General features: G+C 40.5%; 1 protein-coding gene across 2 annotated transcripts in view; it reads right to left on the reverse strand.

Annotated features, from left to right (window-relative positions):
- ZC3H14 (zinc finger CCCH-type containing 14) overlaps nucleotides 1-26,843 on the reverse strand; it is a 39,578-nt gene extending 12,735 nt beyond the window's left edge. For both annotated transcript variants that reach the window (XM_068966148.1, XM_068966147.1), the window contains exons 1-10: nucleotides 26,727-26,843; nucleotides 26,344-26,386; nucleotides 21,171-21,285; nucleotides 18,848-18,888; nucleotides 18,221-18,416; nucleotides 17,354-17,783; nucleotides 16,661-16,821; nucleotides 16,089-16,189; nucleotides 14,576-14,731; nucleotides 622-696 (exon numbers count right to left, since the gene is read on the reverse strand). In XM_068966148.1, the coding sequence (XP_068822249.1) occupies nucleotides 622-696; nucleotides 14,576-14,731; nucleotides 16,089-16,189; nucleotides 16,661-16,821; nucleotides 17,354-17,783; nucleotides 18,221-18,416; nucleotides 18,848-18,888; nucleotides 21,171-21,285; nucleotides 26,344-26,386; nucleotides 26,727-26,762 (1,354 nt within the window). In that variant the 5' untranslated portion in view covers nucleotides 26,763-26,843. The remainder of the gene's footprint in view (nucleotides 1-621; nucleotides 697-14,575; nucleotides 14,732-16,088; nucleotides 16,190-16,660; nucleotides 16,822-17,353; nucleotides 17,784-18,220; nucleotides 18,417-18,847; nucleotides 18,889-21,170; nucleotides 21,286-26,343; nucleotides 26,387-26,726) is intronic.
- Nucleotides 26,844-27,472: the final 629 nt, after the last annotated feature.

The raw sequence follows: 27,472 nt of genomic DNA on the forward strand, positions 1-27,472 counted from the left end.
GAATTTAAGACTCCAGGGATCCAATGGCCCCTCATTTATTCAGCAGTTATTAGCACTTCACACGCATCTGGCGGGGCCAGGCACTGAGAACAGGGACGTAAATAAGGCGCTCACCACGGCCCTGAGGTGGCCAGTGGTATGTGCCTGTGTGTGCTGGGGGTCAGGGAGACAGGTAAGCAAGTTACAGCAGCTCTGAGAATGATACGTTCTGGGTAAACACCTAGCCACGATATTCTAACATGAAGTCAAAGTGAGAATAAGGTTTTACAGGCCAGAGGACACTAAAGCAGCTCAGAGCAATGGAGAAAGTTCGATGGAAAGCAGGGTAAGGATTCAAGAGGTCCCTAAAGCAGCAGCATGAGCAGCCAACAGTTTCTAGGGACCAGGGTGAAATGGTGTCAGAGGAAGCAAATTTCCATGTGAGGTGAACAATGTAAACACCACTCAGCATGAAGAAAATGCAGATCCTGACTCCTGGCCCTAAAATATTTTCACAGATGTTAATGTAGCATCTTAGGGCACAATCTAAGAGATACAGGATACATTAAATGAGGTGTAAGGAATGGAAATAGCAACTGAAAAATGCTAGATTACAAATGAAAATTTAATATTAGTACCAACCTTGACTGATCTGCAGAGTTTCTGCCATTACGGGATCAATTTGCAATCGGGATAACAACTGCCTCTGTTGAGTTCCTAGAACATAAATTTTAAAAATTTCACTATGCTTAAAAAAAAAACAATAGCAGCTCATATGCTTCCCAGAAATGAAGACCAAAATAATCTTTCTGGGTTCCTAATTGAAAGTCTTTAAAATAACTTAAAGCTTCCACAATACAATTTAATAATAATCCTAGACCAAAGGTCTGTAAGACAAAAACCTGTACTCAGGTTAAACCAAAAACGACCATGGTTCTCCCTGTCTGGAAGCTGGCTTCCTTCGACTGGAGAGAAGCACAGTGATAAAGGCAAAGGGCTGCGGAAGCCAAGGGGTGGAGCTGCCTGCACCCTCAGCTGGCTCCCTGGGAGACGGGCGACAGCCGGTGGCAAGATCCCCGCGAGGAGGGTCTTCCTCTGCTGCTGGGCTCTCAGGTGAGGCAGCCCCACCGCAGAACAGAGTTCCCAAAGGACACACTGAGGCCCAGATGGGCACAGAGAGCAGCGCACAGGGAAGGGGACACTCGGAACGCTGCAGCCCAGGCCCTATACCACAGAACGCGGGACAAGCACTCAGAGATCCTGTAAGAAAAGACACACAGCTAGAGCATTCTTTTTTAAATGGATTCACACTTTTCTCAGTTACACTGCAAAACAAAAGAGAGACACAGAACTGATTTTTCTATCTTCAGGTTGAGGTTTGCAAGGCCGTCATCATTCTCCAAACGCCCCCAGCCTAGCAGATACTCGGGCCTCACTTGCTGACTTAGAAGTGATACAGTACGGTGTAGGAAGGGACGTAGTTGATAGGGTTCTGAACACTACTGATTTATCAGTAAGATCGTGCGTGCTGCTGCTGCTAAGTTGCTCCGTCATGTCCGACTCTTCGTGACCCCACGGACTGCAGCCCACCAGGCTCCCCCATCCCTGGGATTCTCCAGGCAAGAGCACTGGAGTGGGGTGCCGTCGCCTTCTCCGATCATGGACGCTAACGCTTAGTAAGCCTATGACATCAGTTTCCCAGGACAGTCTGCTCACTCAGCGCAAGCGTGTTAAGTTGGCAGCTGCTTACCGACTATCATGTTTCATCAAGAGGTTTTTTAAAAAGTTTAAAATTTGCCAAATTTTTAAATATAAGTTACACTACATTACTCCTTAATGATGTGCCCTGCTCCCCAAAATAAGTTAATTTCTTCCAAAATTACCATGGGTGATAATCCAGTAAATCCTAGGGAGCTGACCCAAAACAGATATTTAGCCAAGTTGTATTCCTGAAGGGCTGCCTGGGAAACTGACATGCAATTAGGCTACAGGGAGTATGCTCTTCCAATTCAAATACTAACAGGTCTCTTTAGCATAAACAGTGGACAATGACAGAATTACACACTTTAAAGCAATTTCACAAAATAGACAGATGCAAGAAGACCACCCTCTCACAGCTCAAGTTTTGTTTCACCTCCTAACCTTTTCAAAGCATTATGTTTAGAGCTCCATGAAGAAGGATGGGACTCTAAGGCATAGGCTTCTAAGGCAAATCACATGCAAGACTTTGTCATCAAAGGCCCACGAAAAATTCAAGCTCTCTGTGACCTGCTGCCTCCATATGAAAACTACAGTCAAGTTACCCAATGATACCACATTCTAAAAATTTACCTTTCTCAATGTTTCTAAGGAAACCAATTATTTTTACATCCGTAGTCCTTGACTGGGATTCAAAATCTACTTCCTCTTGAAGATCTTCAAACTGTCTGCTGCCTTCAGATGTTGAATACTCACTCATTTTAACCTCCAAAGATGAAATTTTTGCTTCATTCTGTGACACCCTAACATTAAGATCAAATAGATTTGCTTCCACTGTCAAAACTGCTGCTTTCATCCCTTTAATTTCATTGATATCAGTTGATATTTTCCTTAAAAGATGGGAAATATTGTCTAGCTCATCCAGTGAACAAGAGGAACTTGTTACGGAACCTAGGTCAACTGGCCCAGGTGAAAAGAAAATTGGTAAAGATGGTGATGGAAACCTTGATGACATTTCCACAAAATTCTCTCCTTCTTAATATTTGGTAATTTTTCTTTCACAGCTCACTAAGCTTTCATCAAAAGTAAAAGCAATCATTAAGGCTGTGACTTTAAGAAGTATTAAACATCAGTAACATTTTTAAACCTGTAATTGAAAAGACAGGATTGTACATTTCTGGAGTCAGAACTCAAAGTAAATCTGAAAATGCTCCACAAACCAGACCAGTTTTCTCTCTGCTTCAACTGAGAAGCTTTAACATGCAGCCCCCTGGATCCTGTAGGTCTTACAGCTCCTCTCCCAACAACAGACCCTATTATTACACAGGAAACAATTCTGGCTTGTGATTGGCTGGAAGCAGACAGGCAACACATCAAGAATTTCCTATTATTTACCTCATATGAAAAGGGCCACTGAAGATCTGAGGCGTAAATAAGCAATATAACATAAAGTACTTTACACGTGAATATGATACGAACTTAATGTACTTTTGCTCATCAATGTACCCGTAATTGTCAAGTTCACATTATTTTTAAATCGCTTTATCTAGTATCTTGAATTTCATTTCCCCTTGAAAATAGTAACAGGACACTATTTGGAAGCTAACTGGACCTTTGATCACACCCATGCGTCTCTAATGAGACACAAACCTTATTAAAAATATATGTGGTGATGATGGAATTCAACTGTACTGATATGAGACGTGGTGGAAATTTAAAGACAGAGACGATGAGGACTTGGCCTTGGTTTGCTGCTAGATCATTATTAGACAGGTGCCTTTTCACCTTTCTGTGGGCTGCCTTTTTCTTGATAGTACCTTTTGAAGCACAGACGCTTTGAACTCTGATAAAGGCCCACTTCATCTGTTTTTCCTTTAGCTGTATGTGCTTCTGGTGCCACAAGCAAGAAGCCACTGTCTAGTCCAACGTCACTTAGTTACACTGAACTCTTTCTCCTAAGAGTGTTGTCATTTTAGTTCTTACACTTAGGCATCTGATCCATTTTGAGTTAATTTTCATATATGGTGTCGGGTAAGGATCCAACTTTATTCTTTTACGTGTGGCTATCCAGTTATCGAGCATCATTTGTTGAAAAGACTTCTTTCCCCAATCAACAGCCTTTATGTCCTTGTCAAAATTCAACAGATCACAAGCACACTGGTTCATTTCTGAATTCTCACCCTGATTCAACCGATCTATACGTACTCCCTTATGCCAGTGCCAGGAGATGCCATCGCTGCAGCTGTGCATTAAGTTTTGAAACTGGAAAATATAAGTCCTCTAATTTTATTATTTTTCAATAGTTATGGCTATTCCAAGTCCTTTCCCCTTCTATATAAATTTCAGAATCAGCTTGCATCTTCTGGAAGAAAGCCAGCAGAGATCTTTAACAAAGACTGAGTTGAATCCAAGATCTATTTGGGGAGTATCACCATCTTAACAAAATTAAAGCCTTCCGATCCAAGAGAACGTCTCCTGCATTCAGAGAATGCATCAGAGTATCTCTCTCCATGGCTATGGTTTGAGAAAGGTTTTTACTTTGGTCTACTCACTAAGCCAACAAATAAGCTGTGCAAAATATGAGGATGTAAGATGGTGGACACGACTCCCCACAGCCCCTCCAAAAGAATTTGTATAAAGAACTGCATGCAGCCTTTGGCTTCCCTGTAACAGAATAAAGAAAAAGTACTGACATTTATATAAGAATCTTTATTTACTTCTTCACTCTTACCTGTAAACTAACCTAAATCTTCAAAATCTTTATACAGAAAATAGTTTTCAAAGTGAACAAGGCTTTGGAGCCACATGGCATTCCTCAGGAGTGCCAGCTAACAGAGGTGGCGTGGCACACCCTCAGCCCAGCACTCCCGCACGTCAGGGGCCACTGGGGGGCAGCAGACACCGCTGCAGTGGGAGGAGCAGGAGGCTGTCAGGGGATGGGTCACAAACAAACAGGAGCTCAGAAGGAGCCCACGGGAGGCTTCCTCCTCACCCACGTGTGCCCAGCTCAACTTCAGAATGCAGAGTAAGCAAAGATCCTTCCACAGACTCCAGTGTAAATGTTCATCAACAGAAAAAGTTCACATATTCTTGGGAAACCAGAACTCAAGAAAGGTTAAGGTCAGCAAGTGAGTGGCAGAGCCTGGTTTAAACCCTAGCAGTCTGTCTCCCTGAGCACCTACTCATAACCACTCTATTATGATACTTCTATGATACAGTAAATGGAACAAAATATGTTACAAAGAAAGCCCACATGGTATAACTCTTTTTATAGATACATATATGTGTGTACAGAAATACACTTAGAATTCTACTCTACCCAGAAACGATGGATATGTACAAACATATTTTTTAAAATACTAAGACTACAGACACACACCAGTCTGCACGTGCAGTGCTTACCTCGGAGGAAGGCAGTGGGCAGCACGAAGAGGGGACTTTCCTTGCTTTCTCTGAATATGAAAACTCCTTTTTACTAAGAGTCTTTCACAGTGATATACATTAAGTATATACATCTATAGCCTCTCCTTCTGGAGAGTTCATAAAAATGAAGTAAAGAACATGAAAATGGCACAAATTCTTACCAACATATACCAGTGTAAATGTTCATCAAGGCAATAATCCACTTCCCCCACTAAGGTGGAGAAAGGAAATCAGAAATTCTATTATATCAAAAATATTTTTTAATCTCTATACTCCTTAGAACTCTGTTTTTACATGTCCTTACCTATCAATAATAGCATTTGAGTGTGTGTATGTAAACGAAATACATACACTGAGTGTACACACTGAAAAATGACTTTAGCACTGTATGGTTAGGGAGCAGATTATAGCAGATGAGGTTTCAACCACCTCTGGAAACAGGAAACACACACATGAAAACTGGCTGAGGCCCAGCAGAAAAGCCACAAACAAGACACTGGGCGAACTGTGAGCGACTTAAGCCCCAAATCTGGATAAAAACCGAACGATTAAAGTATAAAGTATATATTAGATGGCAGTTAAGTGCTACAGAGGAAAAAAAAGTTTTAGGAAAGTGGATTAGGGAGAACAGGGCTAGGGGCCTAGGGAAGGCCTGAGATGAGCAAGCTTACAGACAACAGGAAGAAAACACTCCCAGAAGAGGGCCAAAGCAGCTCACACATGCTCTTCTCTGAATGCTCCAAAAGAGAAACACACTAAGCAGGTCTGAGGAAGAGCAAGGGGAACAGAATGGGGGGGCCTGGCAAGGTGATGAGATCGGGGAGGGCTTTTGTCCTTGAGAGTCACCAGAAGCTTCTGAGCAAGGGTGTGCTGGGATCCAACAGTTTAAAAGGAACCCTCTCTGCTGTGGGAACAGATAGCAAACAGGGAAGTTTGCGAGAGACAGACCAGGAAGGACACTGCTGCAGTCATCAAAGCCAAGTCGTGGACGACGGCTTACCAGAGGGCAACAGATGCAGAGATACCAGGGCTGGGTGAACTTGACTATGTCCTGAAGGTAGATGATGGCAGGGAGGAGAAAGGGAGGGAGGGAAGGGAAGGGAAGGGGGGAGGGGGGAGGGGGAGGGGGGAGGGGAGGGAGGGGAGGGGAGGGAGGGGAGGGAGGAGACTGAGGAAAGGAGAAGGGCAGAAAGCATGAAAGAAAGAACAGCACAGGCTTCCGGCCTGAGCAACTGGAAAGGAAGGGCTGCCATTAACTAAAACAAGGAGGGCTGGAGGGGGAACAGATTGGTCCGGAAGATGTTAGCAGTTTGGTTTTAGACAAGTTTAAAAGGGTTCACTATGTATCCAAGGAGATATATAAAACAGTTGGATAGGAATTCAGGTCCAAGGTCCAAACACAAATCTGAGAGTTGACAGTGCTGAGCCAGGTGAAATGAACAAAGGGGCACCCACAGATGAGAGGTTGGAGCAATGAGCAAAGATTTCGAAGGATATGAAACAAAAAACTAGCTTTTCTGAATGGTATAGGCACACATTTAAATGATAAAATTTTTAATTAAAAAAAAATACTCTTTTCTAAAGAAACTCAGCAAATGATCTGGGGAAAATATAGGCAGCTAGTGGGAATATAAGGCTCCCTCAGGGAAATTCCTCTGCAATTTCAAGGCAAATAAAGCAGCTCCTTGCCTGCTTTATTTAAAACAAAACCTGCCAATGATAAAGCTTCCAGCCCATGCCCAACTCTAGCTAAGTCTTTGTACTGCCTTTTCTTAAACTAGGGGCTTAGCTGGTGGCTCAGATGGTAGACAATCTGCAGATCTGGGTTAGACCCTGGCCTGGAAAGATCCTCTGGAGAAGGCAATGGCTACCCACTCCAGTATTCTTGCCTGGAGAATTCCATGGACAGAGGAGCCTGGCGGGCTACAGTCCATGGGATCGCAGTCTGACAGGACTGAGTGACTAACACTTTCTTAAATTAGGACCAGACTTGTTGAAAAGAGCCTACAAATGAAAATGGCAAAAAGAGCAAACAAAAACTGATAGGAACCTATTTTGGGGGGGACAAAAAAGAATTCTTAAAACCAACCAACAAAAACCCTTCAAACCCTCTATGTTCCTCAGACAATCTGAAATGATCCTGTCTTCACCAGATAATGTGAAAAACAAAACAAGGGAGAACTTGTGGAAATTTTAAAAAATCTGCCTGTTTTGAAAAAAAGAAAACATAGGGAAACTGAAGAGAAAGTCAAGAAAATATTTCAGAGTAGAACAAGATCAAGTCAAAACTGAGGACACAAAAGAGATAGTAACTAGCTAGTACCTAGACTCATCAGTAAATTTTAGACATCAAGAACACAGGGTAATGAGCTGTAATGGAAAAGAATCTGAAGAAAAAAAAATATATGTATGTATGTATGTCTATGTATGTGTATGTATGTGTATGTATGGATGAATCATTTTGCTGTACACCTGAAACAGAAATCAACTATTCTTCCATTAGGAAAAAGAGAAAATCTTAAATATAAACAAAGAAGCCTCAAGATAAAGAAGTCACGTCTTCCAACGTTTGAGGATTAAACTTCTGTAGCGAATCAATTAATATCAATTAAACACTAGATTTCTAAAGGCCAAGAAACTTTACTTCCCATACTTTTCCCTAAGTTTCTTCGTGATCTGGTGACAAAAACAGAAGACAAGGGGGTCCAGGAAATGCAGTGTGAGTTCAGGGAGGAGTGAACCCCGGAACAGAGCCTTGAAGCAGACCAGAGCAGCCAGCGGGGTGATAAGGACAGAGGTTCTAGGAGGAAGGCCCCTAAGGAGAAAAGGGAGGCCCAAAGACATCGACTATAATACAGGAGGGCAAGGAAAGAAGGGGGAAAAGAACCTAAAAAAAAAAAAAAACGCTGAACACAAGGAAAAGGAAATAAACAATTCCAGGGAAACCCTAAACCAAGAACTGGAGGAGACGATCTAAAGTTGGGCCTGAGAAGCATTTTGCGTCTTAAAGATTTAAATGCTGCTTATTGGTTCTCAACTTTTAGAGCCAACCTACAAAGCGTAGTAATAACAAGAAAAGCAGAACAGCAACAAAAGAACAAAACAAAAATCAGAACATACTGTACAGTTGATCTTCTTCAGCAATATAAAAGCAGAGATGACAGAATTTAAAAAGTAAGGGGATGAGAAAAGATATGTAAGAATTAAAGGACATAAATATCTTTGTCTTTCAGTAGTCAAAATACATTGATACAGTTAATTACACAAGAAATAGGTATATTACTTAAAACTATAAAAAGTAATGCATCAATGAACTAAAAACAGTTAATTTACTATATAGGCACGGAAGCAAGGAAAAGTGAGGGTTAGATTCTAATATACTAAAGCAAGAAATCAAAAATTCAACTATAGCTGAATTAGGAAACAGCAGTATAAGCATACTATTACATGAAGAAAATGAAAGAAAGTCACAAACAGGAGCATTTGTAAGAGGTGGCCTCCAGGAGAACCAGCACGGAAAATAATGAAGCAAAAAAAGTCACTTGTTATTTTAAATTGCTCTGTACTATTTATCTTCTAATCTATCAGCAAGTATTACAATTTCTTTTTCCAAATTTTCCAGGGTGAGCATGTATTTCGTAATGTATTTCACTTTAGATATAAAGTTTTATTCAACGTACACCAAATAGAAGACTAAAAGGAATCCACGCTTAGACACATCGTAGTGAAACTGCAGAACACCAAAGACAAGGAGAAGATCTTGAAAGCAGCCAGAAAAAGGACAGATCACCTACAAAGGAACGACAGACAGTCAGAACAAGAGAGTCCATCCAACAGCAACGAAGCCCAGAGACGGTGGAACAAGGTAAGCAAGGAGGTGAGAACAAATGCCTGCTGCTAACCCAGACTCCTGTGTGCAGCACAGCCACTGCCCAAGAACGAGAGCTACACGTGCTCACAGGTAAACAGACTCTCGGGAAATTTACCACTAACAGACCTGTTCTAAAGAAACTTCCAAAGAATACACATCAAAAAAATATTTCCAAATCCTGAAAAATGATGGTCCAAAATCACTGCAGATGGTGACTGCAACCATGAAATTAACAGACGCTTACTCCTTGGAGGGAAAGCTATGACCAACCTAGAGAGCATATTGAAAAGCAGAGACATTACTTTGCCAACAAAGGTCCGTCTAGTCAAGGCTATGGTTTTTCCAGTGGTCATGTATGGATGTGAGAGCTGGACTGTGAAGAAAGCTGAGTGCCTAAGAGATGATGCTTTTCAACTGTGGTGTTGGAAAAGACTCTTGAGAGTCCCTTGGACTGCAAGGAGATCCAACCAATCCATCCTAAAGGAGATAAGTCCTGGGTATTCATTGGAAGGACTAATGCTGAGGCTGAAACTCCAATACTTTGGCCACTCATGCAAAGAGTTGACTCATTGGAAAAGACCCTGATGCTGGGAGGGATTGGGGGCAGGAGAAGAAGGGGACGACAGAAGATGAGATGGTTGGATGGTATCACCAACTCAATGGTTATGCGTTGGAGTGAACTCCAGGAGCTGGTGATGGACAGGGAAGCCTGGTGTGCTGTGATTCGTGGGGTCGCGAAGAGTTGGACACAACTGAGCCACTGAACTGAACCGAAGTAACATTCAAGAGATTTGAGAAAAAAAAATAAACATAATATACGTTTGGTAAATCTGAACAAACACAGCCTGGGTTAAATAATAATGGTACCCAATTTATGCACTAAAAAAAAAAAGAAAAGGACCAAGATGAACCACTGGAAACACAATGTAAATTCTGAGAAGGTAAAGACTGCAGCTAAGATATACTAAAATCCATTTACTGTTTGCAGATGGGGTCAGAATATTAACTTTTAGAACACTAAACTTGTATGGTAAAATGTCAGTGGTAACCAGTAAAAGAGAAACTATTTAAAAAAACACAAAATAAAGTAGAGTTGGGCAATCAACAACAATTACAAAGTAATGTAATTAAAAGGTCAAAAAATAAAAGCAGGCAAATAAAAAAACCCAAGGTGACAGAAACTAGTCCAACTCCATCAATAATCTTCCTAAATGTGAATGGTTTAAACTCACATAAAAAGCAAGCTCAGATGGAATTTTAAAACAATAATGTAGCTTTACAATAGTTAAAAGACATACACCTAACAAGGACAAAGAAGACTAAAAACAAATGCATGGAACACAAAATGTTTGAGGCAAATACTAACTACCTACATTAAAATCAGACAAAACTGAGTTTTAGATAAAAGCATCATGTAATACATGGAGGGTTACAGATAAGGGTAAAAGTTTCAATTCATCAGGAAGATGTACCTTCCTGATTCAATTCATCAGGACAATTTTAAATATACATGCACCTAGTTCAACAGCCTCAAAGTAAATGAAGCAAAATCTACCAGAAGTACAGAGAAGTTAAGACAGATCTGTCATCCTGACAAGCAATTTCAAAACCCTCTCAATCACTGATAAGCAGACCAAAAACTCAGCAAGGTCAAGACCTGAACACTACTCGCTACAGAGCTTTAACTATCGAATGCAGAAATTTCAGTTCAACAGTTAGAATCCACTTTCTTTCAAAATGTACATGGAAGATGTACAAAATGAACTATGTTAAGTCTTAAACTACTTAAAAAAAAATTACACAGATCACATTATCTGATCACAATGCAATTAAGTCCATAGGATATAGTTAAAACAATTAAAAGACTAAAACCAAAACTTCCATATTCTATACATTAAATGCACTTGAATGATAACAAAAACTTTGTGACATGCAGGAAAAATGGCTTGTCAAGAGAAATTCATAGTTTAAATGCTTACATTTGCAAAACCCAGGCTAACATAAGTTAATAAACAATATAGACAGATATATTAAAAGTAAGAGCAAAAATCAGTGAAAGGGAACACACACCAAACGAGAATCAGCAAAGCAAGAACTGGTGCTGTGATAAATCATTCCAAAGACTCTGGCAAAACACACTGTGAGCGACAGGTTAACCCAAGACAAAAGCAAAGGACTGTGAGGTGGCTAGCCTCCTCACAATACGGAGGCCAGAGAGATGGCGAGCACATCTCTAGCTCAGAGACAGAGCTGCTCAACAGTGCCTAAGCTGCCGACAGTGACTGAGCACACCAACTAACTCTGCAGTGTCCCTCTGCGCTGGTAGCAGATGACACCAGCAACACCAGCACTAGTCTTCAGTAGAAGAGGGACTTCACACCTTTTCAGCTTCTTAGCCTTTTACTTTAAAATGAAACAATGATATAGAAAGCCTCACAAAAATGCCCAATGAGTTCTTGTAAGGCAAAACACCATTATAATCTTATTCAGGTCTAGAAAATAGAACTAAGTAAGCCACCCCACAGCATGCGAAATACTGGGCTGGATGAGTTACCACCAAGATCCCTGAGAGGACTATCAACAACCTCAGAGATGCAGATGACACCACTCTAAATGGCAGAAAACAAAGAGGAATGAAACGGCCTCTTGATGAAGGTGAAAGAGGAGAATGAAAACCCTGGCTTAAAACTCAGTATTAAAAAAACTAAGATCACACCATTTCATGGCAAACCGAAGGGAAAAAGGTGGAAGCAGTGACAGATCTCTCTGGTTCTAAAATCACTGCAGACGGTGACTTCAGCCACGAAATTAAAAGATGCTTGCTTCTTGGAAAGAAAGCTACTGACAAACCAGTGTACTAGAGAGCAAAGACATCATTTTGCCAACCAACGGCTATATAGTCAAAACCATGGTCTTTCCAGTAATCATATACGGATGTGAGAGTTGGACCATAAAGAAAGCTGAGCGCCAAAGAATTGATGATTTTGAACTGTGGTGCTGGAGGAGACTCTTGAGAGTCCCTTGGACTGCAAGGAGATCCAACCAGTGCATCCCAAAGAGATCAGTCCTGGGTGTTCATTGGAAGGACTGATGCTGAAGCTAAAGCTCCAATACTTTGGCCACCTGATGCAAAGAGTCAACTCATGGGAAAGACCCTGATGCTGGGAAAGATTGAAGGAAGGAGAAGAGTGAGACAGAGAATGAGACTGTTGGATCCAATGGACATGAGTCTGAGTAAACCCCGGGAGATGGTGAGGAACAGGGAGGCCTGGTGTGCTGCAGTCCATCGAGTCGTGAAGAGGCGGACACGACTTGGTGACCGAACAACAAGCCACCCCACTAGCCTCCCTCCATGTACTCCTATCCACAAGGAATCATAGATGCTTTTTAGAGTAATATCTAGTTTGTGATTTTATCATACAAGTATACATACCCAGACATGACACCTTACCCTTGTCCCTTGCATTTTATAAGTCTACTGACGTATGTAATGGCCCCAAAGCTACATTCTGCCTGCTGCACACTCACGGCCTCAGCCATTTCCTGCCAGCTGACTGCTGCGCCAGAGGCTTGATCACTCAGGTTCACCTTCTCCAGCAAGACTAGGGTCGTCTTTTATTCTTTCATCAGGAGGCACAAAATAGTGGATTTTCACTTTTAAAAGTTTTAGTAGCCATTATCAGTGCCTAGATTCACTAATTCACTGTTAGTTGGGGGGGGGGGGGACTACTATAATTCTGTCATTTTGTTTTCACTTCTAAGCTGAAATAATTTTAAAAGATGCTCCCTTAATCTACTATATCAAAAAGGATAGCAAATACTTTCGATTTTAAGTTGTGTGGATTTCATCATCTGTTGCAACTGTTCAACTCTGTGGCTGTAGTAAGAGAGCCACAGACCATACATAAATAAATGGACATGGCTCAGTTTGATAAAATGTCACTTACAGAAACAAGTACTAACTCCTGTACGACTTTGTCACCCTGTGGTACCACCCTTAAAGGAAAGAAAGCATAAATGCTCAATTTTACTTCTCTGGTTCTCACGACAGTCAATTAGTATCTATTATTCTCCAAAAGGACCATTTAAGGGTTTACTTGGAGAAGGAAACGGCAACCCACTCCAGTATGCTTGCCTGGTGAATCCCAAGAAGAAGGGAGCCTGGCAGGCTATAGTCCATGGGGTCCAAAGAGTTGGACACAACTTAGCAACTACACCACCACCACCACCACCACCAAGGGTTTACTTAAAAATACCACCATGGGGGGAAAAAAAACATCATGAAATCACATATTCAAACCTGTTTGAAAGTGAAAGTGAAGTCACTCAGTCGTGTCCGACTCTTTGCGACCCCATGGACTGTAGCCTACCAGGCACCTCCCTCCATGGGATTCTCCAGGCAAGAGTACTGGAGTGGGTTGCCATTTCCCTCTCCAGGGGATCTTCCCAACCCAGGGATCGAACCCAGTTCTCCCCATTCCAGGCTGACGCTTTAACCTCTGAACGGACTCCAATTCACCGCAAATCCTTAACTAAAGCTCAAATCCCAGCTTCCACTGCTTTAAACAAATTGGCACATTTATAATTTGAATGAGTACCTACTGGCTTTTCTGAGGGTTTTCCCATTTTCAGGACCATGATTTATTGGAACCGCACATATGGACACGGCAAACTGCACACCCTAGGTTAAGGACTTTTGAAAAAAAAAAAGGAAAGAGAAGGGACAAATATAAGATGGAAACGTAAGGTTTCATGAAACAAGTAAATCTGGGAGGACCCTGGAACAATTTAAAGGACCCAACTGAGGAGGAATGAAAAAATATACTCCAGCATTATGGAAGTATTAAGTCACAATTAGCACGCAGCTTTGGCGGAGTTTTTCATACAAGAGGGAAAGAACTAGAGTCTTTCCTAATGGGAACAGAAGAAACAGGGTAAAAAAGCAGTGGAGAAGGGCTGCACAGGCCCGGGGGCAGATAATGAACGAAGCTGCCGAAAGGCCAAGCTGCTGGCATCAGTCCTGGACGACGCAGAGTGGGAGGAGGAGCCAGAAATGCTCTCACAAAGGAGTTACAGGATCAGAGTCACACTTAGGAGAGTCTGTGCCAAGAGTTGGGGGTGCGGGGCTGAGAGAAAGAAAGCAAAAAGATTAGCTGGAAGTATGTCAGACCCAAGGGGATAAACTAGTACAACCGGGACAATGAGGCAGCTCTGACAGGTCAGAGACATGATGCTCAGAAAGGGGAGATTTAAAGACAAGACTTCAAGTTCAAGGGAACAGGGGTGGGATTACCAAAAAGGAAGGAAGAGCACAGGTGTCCACGTAACTAAAGACTGGCAAAATACTAAAGAAGCTGGGCAACTGGATTCACGGGAATTCGCTAGACTATTCTTTCCACTTTTGAGAACACTAAAAATTTCCCCAATAATATGCTTTTTTAAATTCTGAAAAGTGTACAGACTTCCCCCATGGTCCCTTTTTCTATTCATGGGCCTACTGAGCCCTTTTCTCACAGCATAACCAAGATTTCATAAATACTCACTGGAAAATATGTGATATCTTGTGAAAAATAGTAGAAAATGAAACACCATTTAAACTATTACCTTGACTTTTGTCTATATTATCTCCTTTTGCTTCCTCTTCTTTAATAGGAGAACTTATCCTGGGGACTCTGCCTTGTCCCTGGACCATTTCTGCTAGCAATTCTTCCTGAGAAGTTCGAGTTCTGGGAGCAACTGGAAGTGTCTGTTTCTGTGAGACTTTTACATAAAAAGCAAAAAAAAGAAGGAAAAGCAAATGAAGTGATATATCAAAACTCAACAGTGAGTATCACATTAAACGTAAACACCTCCTTGGGTTTAGAATATATGAGTTGTTAGAAACAGTTCATAGATACCTCATGTTCCCTTTCAATACTCTTAGTTACCCATGCTTATATGACAAAACATCTATACATCTTAAACTAGATGCAATAAATACACTGCAGCTCACATGTGTTGTTAACCATAAGCAGTTTGGGTTCTGCTTCATGGTTGTACAATAATTTCAAATTATAATCTAGACAGCGTGAATAAAAATTTCAATGCTACATCTCAAAAATCTTTGAGACTCTCTCCAATTACAAAAGTAGGAAATTTCAAGTTCACAGTGATGTCTAAATTTCTTACCATTCTAAATACTCAATATTGCTGACAGACCAAAAAAGAAAATGTAAACAGAGCAATTGTTATGTCAAGTTGGCCTTTACCTAATAATTCAAATGCTATTTATGTTCAGGGTTAAATTAGGGATGAAAAGAAGTAAGGGTACAAATGACTACCAGGCTTGAAAGTTGCTAGCTTACAGTTTACTTCATTTTAAGAAAGGGTCATACAAAGAGACGCAAAAGAGAACAGAAAAGCAGAAAAATGCTAAAACGACAGTCATCAAATCCGTAGCAAAAGTAAAAATTAAAAAATGTAGAGTGCATAACCATTACAGCTTATTAGCAGAAAGTTCTGCACACTAGATACAGCACGCAGGGCACAGAGCACCAAGCCTGATGGCAATACGACGCCCGTCATTCGGTTACATTTTAGGACGAGTTTCCTATAACATATTATAGCTCATTCTTCTCCTCTGTTTTAAAAACGTGTTAATACTTTATAATCTTTCATAAAACCATTTAGTACTTCCACTAGGACTGGGGCAAAAACATGAGTCAATTCTCTGCCTCATATTCCATGAACAGGTTTTATTGAAAGGAAAGAAACCAACTTGTTCATATGCTACACAAATCTTTCTAATTCCAACCGATTTTGGATCCTGCTCCCTTTCATACAACATAAATTTATATCTAATGTTGGCTATAATGCTATAAACATGAAAATCTCTTATTTACCAAAATTCCTTTTAAGATTTCTATTATATATTTTACCCTTATTAGAAAAAGGGAATAAAAGGCGTTACAGTTGCTCAAAGAACCAAGTTCTACTGACGGCTGAGAAAGCTTCTCACAGTGGTCACATCCCCTGTTAGTCATTCTCGCCTTGCCCCTAACATTTACCAGGCATCTTTATCACCACTTGTGGAGCAATCATCTACAGCTTACTTGGGAATTATAAGCATTCAAATTACCTGTAGAATAGTTAGTTGTTTTTGTTACAGATTCTTGAGCTTCAGATATAGCCTTTAAAATTAGATTCTTGTTAGCTTGTTTAGAAGGTGGAAGTGAAGGTCTGAAAAAGAAAGGCATTTTAACTGAACTATAGATTGGAATTCTTTACATGCTAGCCATCCATGGTATCTTTACTACAGCCTTCTCTCGTCTGAAACAAGACTAGCTGTAGTCTTTAGGAAATACCAACTGGATTGGAACCTTATAACTTTTCAAACAACAGATTTGGATTAGCTTTCCTCCCACCCATGTCACAGGCTTTAATGGAAAAGATTATCAGTGGAAAAGTCACGTGTGTGTGCTGGTCACTCAGCCATGTCCGACCCTGCAACCCCAGGCTCCTCCATCCACGGGATGCTCCGGGCAAGAACACTGGAGTGGGTCGCCATGCCCTTCTCCAGGGGATCTTCCCGACCCAGGGATGGAAAAGTCTTACATGGGATTAAATCTGTATTTTCATGATATCCTCTTCAAGAAACCCAGAAGACTCTGTCAGGCAATGAAAGGTTAGTTTACAGACGTGCCCAGATACCTCCGCTCAGGCTTCGCAGGCACTGACACACTGCTGGAGATGCTTCCTGTGCGGGACCCACAATCGTCGTCTTCCTCCTCCTCTTCTCCGTCGTGACTGAACTTTTTCACTTTAACAACTGAACTTACCACAGGCAACTTTCTCTTCCGAAAGTTTTCTTCCTGCAATCATATAAATTCCCACTTATCTAGTCTCAGAAGACAAAAGTTCTGCTACAGAGTACTTAATAAAGAAGAAGCCAAGCAATATTAAGGATTAAGTTCATGGGCTATTTCCCTGCTTTCTTATAGAAATAAAAGTAATATCTCTAATAATCTTAAGCTAAAGCAAAAAGTGCTTTACTGCCCTTCATAAATGGCAGCATACAGTACTGCTGAGGAAGCCAGTAAAGTGGAGTTCCTCAATTGCTTACTATAGCCATGAAGGATCTAAAATTGACCTAAAATCCTCCCAAAATTATACCGTAAGGTTAAAGCTATCTCGAATGTTAGCATCCTAGGAAAATAAACAAGATGCAAGGTATCTGTAGAAGCCAGTTGTGGAGAGGAAAATGCGACTGGTGTACTATGCTGAGCAGCTCAGAGATCAGTTTAGAACAAACTTCCAATATATGATGTTATTTCATATACAACTTACTATTAAGAACTGACCATTTTCAGCACAACAGTTCAGAACTCAAAAGTATATACAAACCTCAATACTCATCTTTTCTGCGTTGCTTCTGAAGAAGGGACTGTAAGTCTCTTCTAAGCTGTTAAGCACTTCTGGCTCACACAAGCGTCCTGTTTCATACACCCGGCTGCTCTGAACATCAAGCTGCTTGGCAGCATGAACACTGTTTTGCTGCTGCTGAAACTGCAGCCTGTTTAGATGAGCACCACCGTCTGTGTTTCGAGTTGCAGGTGGTCGATAGATTTCAATAGAAGGGCGAGAAGAACCGTATGTAAGTGTCACTGTAGTTTTTTTCTGAGATAAGGGATTCTCCTGCACAAAATTGAGGTCTTCATCAATGAGATCATCTGGTTCTGGCTTAATATCAATCACATCTTCAGAGGGTGCTAGCTCCCTCAAAGGTTTCACTGTGGACATTAGTCGGGTTGCAGCTCCATCATCGTAAGTCTGTCTGTTAAAAAATGAAAACAAAACCAAAAAGGGTGTGTTACTAGTTTAAAGCAGCATCTTCCACTATTCAAAGACTAGTCAGATACACATCTCAATGAAAAAGTATAGAAAAGAACTTTATTCTATTAGTGGATTCATGTCAATGTATGGCAAAACCAATACAGTACTGTAAAGTAAAAAAATAAAAATAAAAAAAAAGAACTTTATGTATTCTATTAAAAACTACTATTAAATTGCATTCTTTTTTAACTTTGACTGACTACGTTTTATGCAAAATATAATCATTCTTTGGTCTTATCCTTATTTTATTCCAAAAAACTGCTCCCAACCACTTGTTTTCAAAAATATCTGAAAACAGCAACTTAAAAGACATATTAACTAATATAAATAAAATGTCACACACACCCATCTGCCCATAGGTCTACACAACACTCTTACCTGACATTAGTGGCTTTCTGCTCCTGAGAACTTGTAGAAACTCTGGACTCTCTTTTTTCAGGTCTACTACTAGAAACTGCAAGAGGCGGCACTGCAGCTTCGTGCCTTCTCTCATCTCCTCGACTGAAACTGCTCTTGTTTGAAGGTACAGTACCATCAAAGAGGTTGGTATCAGAAGACTTCAGACTAGAGGGGTCTAGAAAGAAAAATACATGGTCCCTTTAAGCTATAGTGATTACTTAAAGGCAATAAATATGTGTGTTTGACAACATATTTAATGGCTGAACATTATTCCATAGTGATATAAATTTACCCATTTATTATTACTGCACTTTTAAGTAATTTTCAGCACTGAAACATCCATGAAGCTAAATCATTGTGCACATCTATAATTATTTCCTTAGGATAAACTGCCAAGTTTCCCTTTCTTTACTTAAACTGTCTTCAAATTATATTAAATTTATTGCTCTTAATTCATAAAAACGTGTGCTTCCTTAAAAAGTTCAAATAAACTACTTTTTTCAAATTCATGGGTTTTTTCACCAAAGCAGTATAAATAACTTCTGAAAAACAATCACATTACAGCAAATTCCAGAAAAACCCAAACATGATTTTTATAAACCTTACCGGTTGTTACAGAACGAAGTTTATCTAATACACCGTGAAGCCTAAAAGAAAAAAACAAACCCAAAATGTTAAAGCTTCCTTTTATCACGAAAGACTGGGTTTCAACTGTCACTCTAAATCTGACATTACAGGTCAATTCTTCAGTTAAATACTGATAAATGGTATTAAAAGAAAGTTTTACATTTTTAAAAAAAGCCTTTATATAAACACTGTAGGATAATAAAAAAATCTTATTTTTTTATCACTATTTTTGTCATCTGCTGCTGCTGCTGCTACTGCTAAGTCGCCTCAGTCATGTCCGACTCTGTGCGACCCCAGAGACGGCAGCCCACCAGGCTCCCCCGTCCCTGGGATTCTCCAGGCAATAACACTGGAGTGGATTGCCATTTCCTTCTCCAATTTTTGTCATCTAGTCTCTGCAAAAATAAAGGTAAATATATCATCTGACCACACAGTCTTGGTCCACAGGAATAGTATTTTGTTTCAAAAGGACGAAAGATTCAAGGTAGTTTATGACAAAATAAGACAAAATACCATAAATATGTAATAGAACATTGCTAAAATTGTTGAAAGCACTGTTTATTTTTTATCTACTTAGATGGTGTCTAGAAGAACCTAATTCTGTGAGGTGAAAAACTTAAATTCAAAATTACTACATCATCATTTTACTGTATTATTTTCAAAACTAATGCTGTAAACCACCATCTTACTTATAATCTATTTTAGTAGTTAGGTACAAGGCAAATTTGCCTAACAATCCTTCTAGGAGGCCGTGCCTTCTGAAAATATTATAACAATGTTTCACCCAGATCCCAGTCAAATGCCACTGTCCCCTAAGACACAGCTATTGCAGGGCTCCAAAGAATAAGAATAGTCTGTTTGTGGCTGGTGTTGATGGACGCTTAAGAAAGCAAAGTGTCAAAATAGAGACACCATTACTTTTATCAGAACATGTTAAAGAATTAAATTTATGGTAAAATGAAAGAGTTGAACTGATTTTAAATTCAAATTTAGTTCACAGTTTATGTAAGAAATTTGTCTCACTCCCTCAAGTTATCTGAGCAAGGATCTACTAGCTCAATCTCCCATATCAGTGGGACTCAAAGTGATCCAAATGTTAAACCAAAAGTCCAGTCATAAAAAACGTGCATGAAACAAAACAAGGACCTGACCTGCTGAAGACTTTAATCAAAAAAAAAAAAAAAGCAATACTCATTAATTTCCCCAGTCAAAAGCACCACAACCTCCCTTAGGCTTTTGGTAAACTCTTGAGGACAAACTGTGCTAAGTGGGTTAAGTCACCCACACTGCAGGAGTGCATGGACCAAAACGTTCCTTGAATGTACACTGCACTCAGTGTTCTTCAAAAATGTGTAATATAAACCCAGAGAATTCTGTGTGGAATTTCAAGAAAGCTTCATGATAGCTTTAAAGGATACAGCTGCCTGCTGGGGCAGAAACACCTTTAAGAGGAGCTCTGGTTTAATTGCAAGTCAATCAGTTTCACGCCCCTCCTCATTGCCTCTCTCATCTCCCAGTCTCTTGCTATTCCAATTAAGCCACCCAACTGTGCTCAGGCAACTCTGCTCCATCGCCACTCACTCCTGCTGAACGGGTGGCTCCCAGTTTACCTGAGTCCTTCCTGCTTTGCTCTCAGCCACATCGTTACCCTCCCCAGCTCTCACTCTACCTCAAGCCTGACACAAGAACCTGGTCTCCCTTCTTAAGCTGGCCCTCATGCTTTCAATCAGCACGCTCAACTAAAGGAACATGTGGCTGGAGAAAGAACACTGAAAAATTAGAGTGTTCATTTACATTTGAACACGAAGCCTATTTCAGAATTTCAAACTTAAAAAAAAATGACTTGCAACTTTGTAAAAAAACTTTGCCCCCTAGATTATTAGCTCATTGGAGAAAGCAATTTAGGAAGTCAACCGAGTCCAAAAAACAACTATAACTGGTTTTGGTGGAGGAAAAGGAATGATAAAACGCTGAAGTTTAAAAAGAAACAGTAACTACAGTCAACACATACTGAGGACTTGCTATGGGCCAGGCACAGCTATAAGCACATGCATTAGCTCATTTAATTTTCACAACCACCCCATAAAGGTGATTTACTATTCCCATTTCGTGGATGGAAAAACCAAGGAAACGGGCAGATTCAACCTTGGCAGTCTGGCTCCAGAGGCTGTGCTCTCAACGCTCACAACCTACCTCACGAGGCTAAATCTGACTTTCCTGTCAAGAACCACGCTGCAGACAGAATACCTGCTCTTGGCTCAAGCCAAACTTTGTTCTGAGGGGTAAATATTCAGAAACATACCATACGGTGAATCGAACTGTGTTGTTCCCTAGAAACAGGGACAGGTCCTCTGTCATTTGGTCCTGACTTTTCTTGTTGGCCACCATCACCATAATGTAATCAGGAAGTTCTTCATCTATTTAAAAGGAAAAGTATATAAAGACTTTTTATGCTGTCCTTAGTATTTTCTCCTACTTGAAGTTGACGTCCTTGAAGATATAGACGTAGCTCTAAGAATACCTCAGCTCTACTGGAATTACGCTAGTTTAAATGTATAGCTTTCTCTTTATTCCACACGTATTTATTTGAATTACTAGAAGAACAGAATTAGGAATAACTAATGAACACTTATACAACTAGACATTCTGAATCACAGTATCAAGCTTGAGAGAGCATTCGCTTCTTTTCATCTTTTTAGTAATGCTCATTAATTTCAGAAACGCTTCCAGAAAGCATAGTGGACATTTCTCAAGAATAATACTGAGTTCTGTTTAGTTCTATATTTCAAAATGACACTCATTTTTCAAGGAACACCTTTATCCTTGGTAAAGGCATATTTCAGTTAGGGTAACAAACTGGCAGAAACATCAAGTAAACTAACATGATCCCAAAATTCTACATCATTTAAAAAATTATATCTTAAAAAGATTAAATAATTTCTACTCAATTCATTGTTTCATTCTTACATCCTCCTAAGAGACCAAAAACAAAACAAAAAACCACCACAGTAAAAACAAAGCAAAAGCCATTTATCAGGAACTCTGATCCCTACCAAAACCAATTATTTTAGATTCTTTAACACCTTAAATATTCATAACATTTCTATGTAGGCAGGAAGGTTCATTTCAGAAGTACTATCAGACATTTGTTTCAAGAATATCAAAAAATCTAGTTCAAGAAAAGCACAAATATAATGTGAAAATCGATCTACAAATGGAAACAGGAATCAGAATACCTGCTGCAAGCATGCAAGTCAACCTGAGGATAAAAGCCAGAACAAGCAGCCATTCATTACTTTCTTTGTAAAGTACTGAAAGGCTCGACTGCTTTCTGGCAACTTTAGTCAAGAAGCCTCCTCCCTTATTTACGCAGTGTCCCTACCACAGGCTGCCATTGGTAACCCAAAAAAGGAAAACAAGCTGGAGTGCTGCGGCAGTCTTGACACTTTTTCTCCCTCATAAAGTCACTAATGAAAACAAATAGGCTGTTTTCTGACACTACAGTTTGCATTTAACAAAATTTTATATAAATAAGATCAGTGATTGCTCTGGCACATGGTGGGACATGGAAAGATGGGAGGGATGGATACAAAGGAGCTCCAAGAAAATCCAAAAGGAAACTTTGGGAGTGATGGATATGTTCATTTGTTTGATTATGATGTATATATATCAAGACACAGCAAACTATACTTTAAACGGCTGGTTATGGTATACAGCTATATTTTAACAAAAATGTTAGAAATTCATAATACTGTTCTCTTAGATTCAAAATGAGAAATAAGATAATGAAAAGTAAATGTGTTCATGATACATTCCTACAAAATTCTACTAGCATTTGCAACATCATCTGAAATTTATGTACTGAAAAACTGCAAAATGCTGAAGGTTTCTGCAAGGTTATACGTCTAAAATGTAAACTGAAAGTTGCTCTGAGTTATAACTGCCACCTCCCTGAAGCATTCCATTTTGGACAAACACATGAATGAAACCTTATCAACTCTTAACAAAAAGTTGTTCACTTTTGTATCCCACTCAATGGTTTGAAAACAGATACTCAAATATTTACTAAAGGATCATTTCCATAACCTTAAAGGTTTTAGGATTCTAACACAAAGAAAGGGATTAGAAAGTTACTCTTTTCAGGAAAATTATGCATATACATACAAATAATTAAGCAGCTAATTGTAAATGAATAACGTTATCAGTTCAGTTCAGTCGCTCAGTTGTGTCCGACTCTTTGCGACCCATGAACTGCAGCACACTAGGCCTCCCTGTCCGTCACCAACTCCTGGAGTTTACCCAAACCCATGTTCATTGAGTCGGTGATGCTATCCGACCATCTCAGCCTCTGTCATCCCCTTTTCCTCCTGCCCTCAATCTTTCCCACGTCAGGGTCTTTTTATTTAAAATTTTTATTTAAATATCTTTTTATTTAAAATATCTAATGATGATCCCTGCTCACCCACTTAATCAACATTTATGAAAAAAATTAGGCACTCTGCTAGGCCACTGGGCCACAACCAATATGTCTCTGCCCTCAGGAAACATCCAGTTAAGCAGCAGAGGCAAACAAGCTGAGAAGCTGTGCTGACCTGTTAACAGCTGGCACAGATCAGCTCTACAGAAGCATACAGCAGTGACTCCTGTTCTTCTGTCAGCTCATCAAGTTTCTACTATAAGTAATAACAGAAACATCAAGGACCAGGAAGACTTGAGTTCTTAGGTCTTGTATCTGCTGCTGACCAAGCTTATTTAGCTCTCCCAAGATATTTCATTTCATTATTTATAAAAAGAAGTAAATTACTTGCCATCCACACTTCAGCATTGTGTTCAGGTAACAGAAATGTATGAAAATACTTTCAAAACTATAAAATATATGGTCTCTTTACTACATTTCACATTGGACTATGGCAAGTTTGTAATCAGCTTTTTAAGAGGCTTAAAATTCTTGTTGAGATTTTTTATAAATGATCAGAATCGTCACTATGATTGAATGTCAACCCAATTAACATGTCTTTATGCTTTCATGTGCTACAATTAAGAAGGTTCTCACTGCAGGTTTTCTGTGGATTTCTTTTTGACTTAAATCAAGTTCCTGGCACAAAGCTGGCATCCATTAAATGTTGAATTAATAAAAGAATAAATCAATGCTGGTTCAGCTTCATCTTTAACCTCTAAGTCTCAATTTTCTTATCTGTTAAATTCTAATAACAATCTTGACAACAAATAATTAGTATGTGGCCAACCATCTGGTCTCAGGGCCCACTTTATACCACTGAAAATTATTGATGATCCCTAACAGTTTTTATTCATGTGCGTGTATCTACTGATATTTACCATACTAGAAACTAAAACTGAGAATTTTTTATCAATTCATTTAAAATAACATACCTATCCCATTAACAATAAAACCATTTATATGAATAGTATATTTATCAGTAACTAAATTTTCCAAAAGAAAATGCAAAAAATACATTATTTTTATAAATTTCTTAAACATCTGGTTTAATTCTAATTTCTACTTTTGCTTTTAATCTGTTGTACGTTCTACATGAAGAATGTGAAGAAAATCTGATCTCATAAGATATGCAATTGAAAAATGAATATCTTAGTAGCCTTTTCAGAAAATGTGGATATTTTTCTGTGACACTACACCAAAAGTCAACAAGCAGTAGTTTCTTCAAGGTTAGCAGCAATACAAAAACAAAACTTTATCACTGACTTTTTGTACTTTGTTACACGAAAATCCATTGATCCATTCTGTACTTTGAATTTTTTTATCCCTGTGCAATTTTAAAACATCTTGCATTGGTCATTTGAAAACATAATGGTCTGTGAGCTACACAAACCACTGCTGTGGTGGATACCTTTCATTATTCAGCATAAAAGAATCACTTGCTGATATTATCACACTGTCAAATTTACAGAGGAAGACACAAATTTTCTGAAATTCTGATTTTCACCTGAAACCCCAACCCTTGTCACTAGCAACAAAGTCTATTAATTCTTTATCTTTGCTCACTTTCAAGAAAATGTCTGCCAAATACCCCAATGTATGGAACTAGCATGTCAGTCCTTCTTGGAAGTTAAAAATGATGTTCTAAAGGGTAAAGTGGGGGGAGGAGATAGATAAATTTTAAGTATGTGATTAACACAAACCAACTACAATATATAAAATAAATAAGCAACAAGGATTTGCTGTAGAGCCCAGGGATCTATGAAGTTTTGTAAAAGTGTGCAATGGGAAATAATCTGAAAAAAGTACATAATTGAATCACTGTGCTATATGCTTAAAGTTAACACAATCACAATGTTGTACATCAACTGAACTTAAAAGAAAAAAAAAATCCATGAAGAAAAATGGCTAGTTCAGTTCTCAACCCAATCATACAAATTTGTTTCAAGACAATCCATCATGCTTCTGTATGGCAGAAACACTTTTGAGTACTCCCTATTTCCTAACACTGCATATTAAAAAGATGTAATCAAAGAGAAGGTTTAAAAGAATATTTTACTTTATCACTTATCTTCTTAAGTGAAACTAGCCTTTTTTTTTTCTTTGCAATTGCAAGTGGAAGGGTGGTGAAGAATATGATGATTTCTTGTGAAGTTTAGTGTGAGATGCTGACTCGGGCTAAGGTACCTGTAATTTCACTCACCGCTTTTACACAATCCAAATGCCAGCACAGTGAAAATGGCCAATACCTTCCTTGTCAGTACTAATATGAAAATAATTTTGACTTCAGAGACTCTTGGGGTCTCCCACACCTCGACAATCACTATCATGAGTGTAAGCTATTATTTCTATAGGAGGCACCGGCTTTGGAGCCAAACAGACCCAGGTCTCAATGTATAAAACCCTGCTCAAATCAAGCACTCAAAGCCTCAGTTTCCTTGCTTGTGTAATTCAGGATGTTACCACTTACCTTTCACCTTTCTCCTGGGGATTACGGTGACCTAATGCATATAAAACAATTTTAAGCACAGTGCCTGGCCCAGACTCAACACTCCAATTACCAAACATTAAAAAAATAAAAATAAAAAGAGCTTACTGTGGGGAGCTAAAAAAAAAAACCGACAGGAAAAAATATAAAGAGACCCGAAAGTTAACCTCAACGAACCATGACAGAGGCAAATGCCGAAAAGCAGTCACATGCAAAATAGTAACCCAGAAAAATAAAAATCAAATAAACATGAAGGAAAACATGACATAGCCTCAACAGAAGATAAACAATTTCAAAAAACGCCGTGTTAGAAAGGATTTGGGGTACGGCACAAAAAAACAGACACAAAACACGCTGCCCGGAGAGCCTTCAATGACGAGACTTAGGTAAGCAAAAGCAACCGGGGGGGGGATGAGATTTGAAGGTAAAAAGGGCGTCTGTCCAAAATCAAAGGTCTGACAGGAAAAATGCGGTCACTCGAAATTAAACTCGCCGAACGCGCCACAGTCTCTTAGGCTAGTAACAACTTACCGACGTACGCTCCTAATTCTTGCAATTTCCCCTTAATGGCACTCTGAGGGCGAAAAGACAGACAAGCGTGTGAGAGACCGGCGGCCCCGGGGACGCAGCCCGGCCGCGGCTCGCAGGCGCCCGGCCGCCCCGCGCAGGCCCCCCGCCCCGGCTCCGGCCGCGCCCCCGCGCCCCCCGTCGCTCCCTCCTCTCGGCGGCCGCGCTCCCCGAGGCCGTGGCTGCGCCCAGGCCCGCGGCGGCCCGGCAGGAGCGCTCCAGCGACGACCAGGCCGCGGCGCCCGCGCCGGGCCCACCGCCCCCGTTACTCCTGACGACCGCGAAGCGCCGGCCCGCCGCCGCCCGGCCTCCCGCCCCGGCCCCTCCCGCGCCGACGCGGGTCTCACCCGGATCTTACGGCTGATCTCCGTGCCGATCTCCATGGCTCCGCGGCGGGAAGCGGCGGGCACTGCGCGGCGTCCCGCGGACCAGGGGCCCGGCGCCGGCTTCCTCGCCCGCAGCCAGACTGCCACCGCCGCTCCCGGCCGCGCGCCCTGCGTGACCCGCCCCCACAGGCTCGAGCCCCGCCGCGCGCGCCTGCGCCTGCGCCTGCGCCTGCGCAATGGGGGCCCGCGGGGCATGCGCCCTGGCGCCCTCTGCTGGGGCGCGGGGAGCGACGGCCCGCCCTTTCCCCCGCCTCTGCAGGCACGTGGGTGACTTTCCGACCTTCCCTCTCCTCGCCCACACTCGCTGTTGGAATTTAAGTACGTTTAGCATATTCAATTCTGAAAGAGATGGGAATACCAGACCACCTAACCTTCCTCTTGAGAAATCTGTATGCAGGTCAGGAAGCAACAGTTAGAACTGGGCATGGAACAACAGACTGGTTCCAAATAGGAAAAGGAGTACCTCAAGGCTGTATATTGTCACCCTGCTTATTTAACTTCTATGCAGAGGACATCATGAGAAACGCTGGACTGGAAGAAACACAAGCTGGAATCAAGATTGCAGGGAGAAATATCAATAACCTCAAATATGCAAATGGAACCACCCTTATGGCAGAAAGTGAAGAGGAGCTAAAAAAAACCTCTAAATGAAAGTGAAAGAGGAGAGCGAAATAGTTGGCTTAAAGCTCAACATTCAGAAAAGGAAG

Source organism: Capricornis sumatraensis, chromosome 2 (genome assembly GCF_032405125.1).
Source record: "Capricornis sumatraensis isolate serow.1 chromosome 2, serow.2, whole genome shotgun sequence".
In the NCBI taxonomy this organism is placed as follows: domain Eukaryota; kingdom Metazoa; phylum Chordata; class Mammalia; order Artiodactyla; family Bovidae; genus Capricornis; species Capricornis sumatraensis.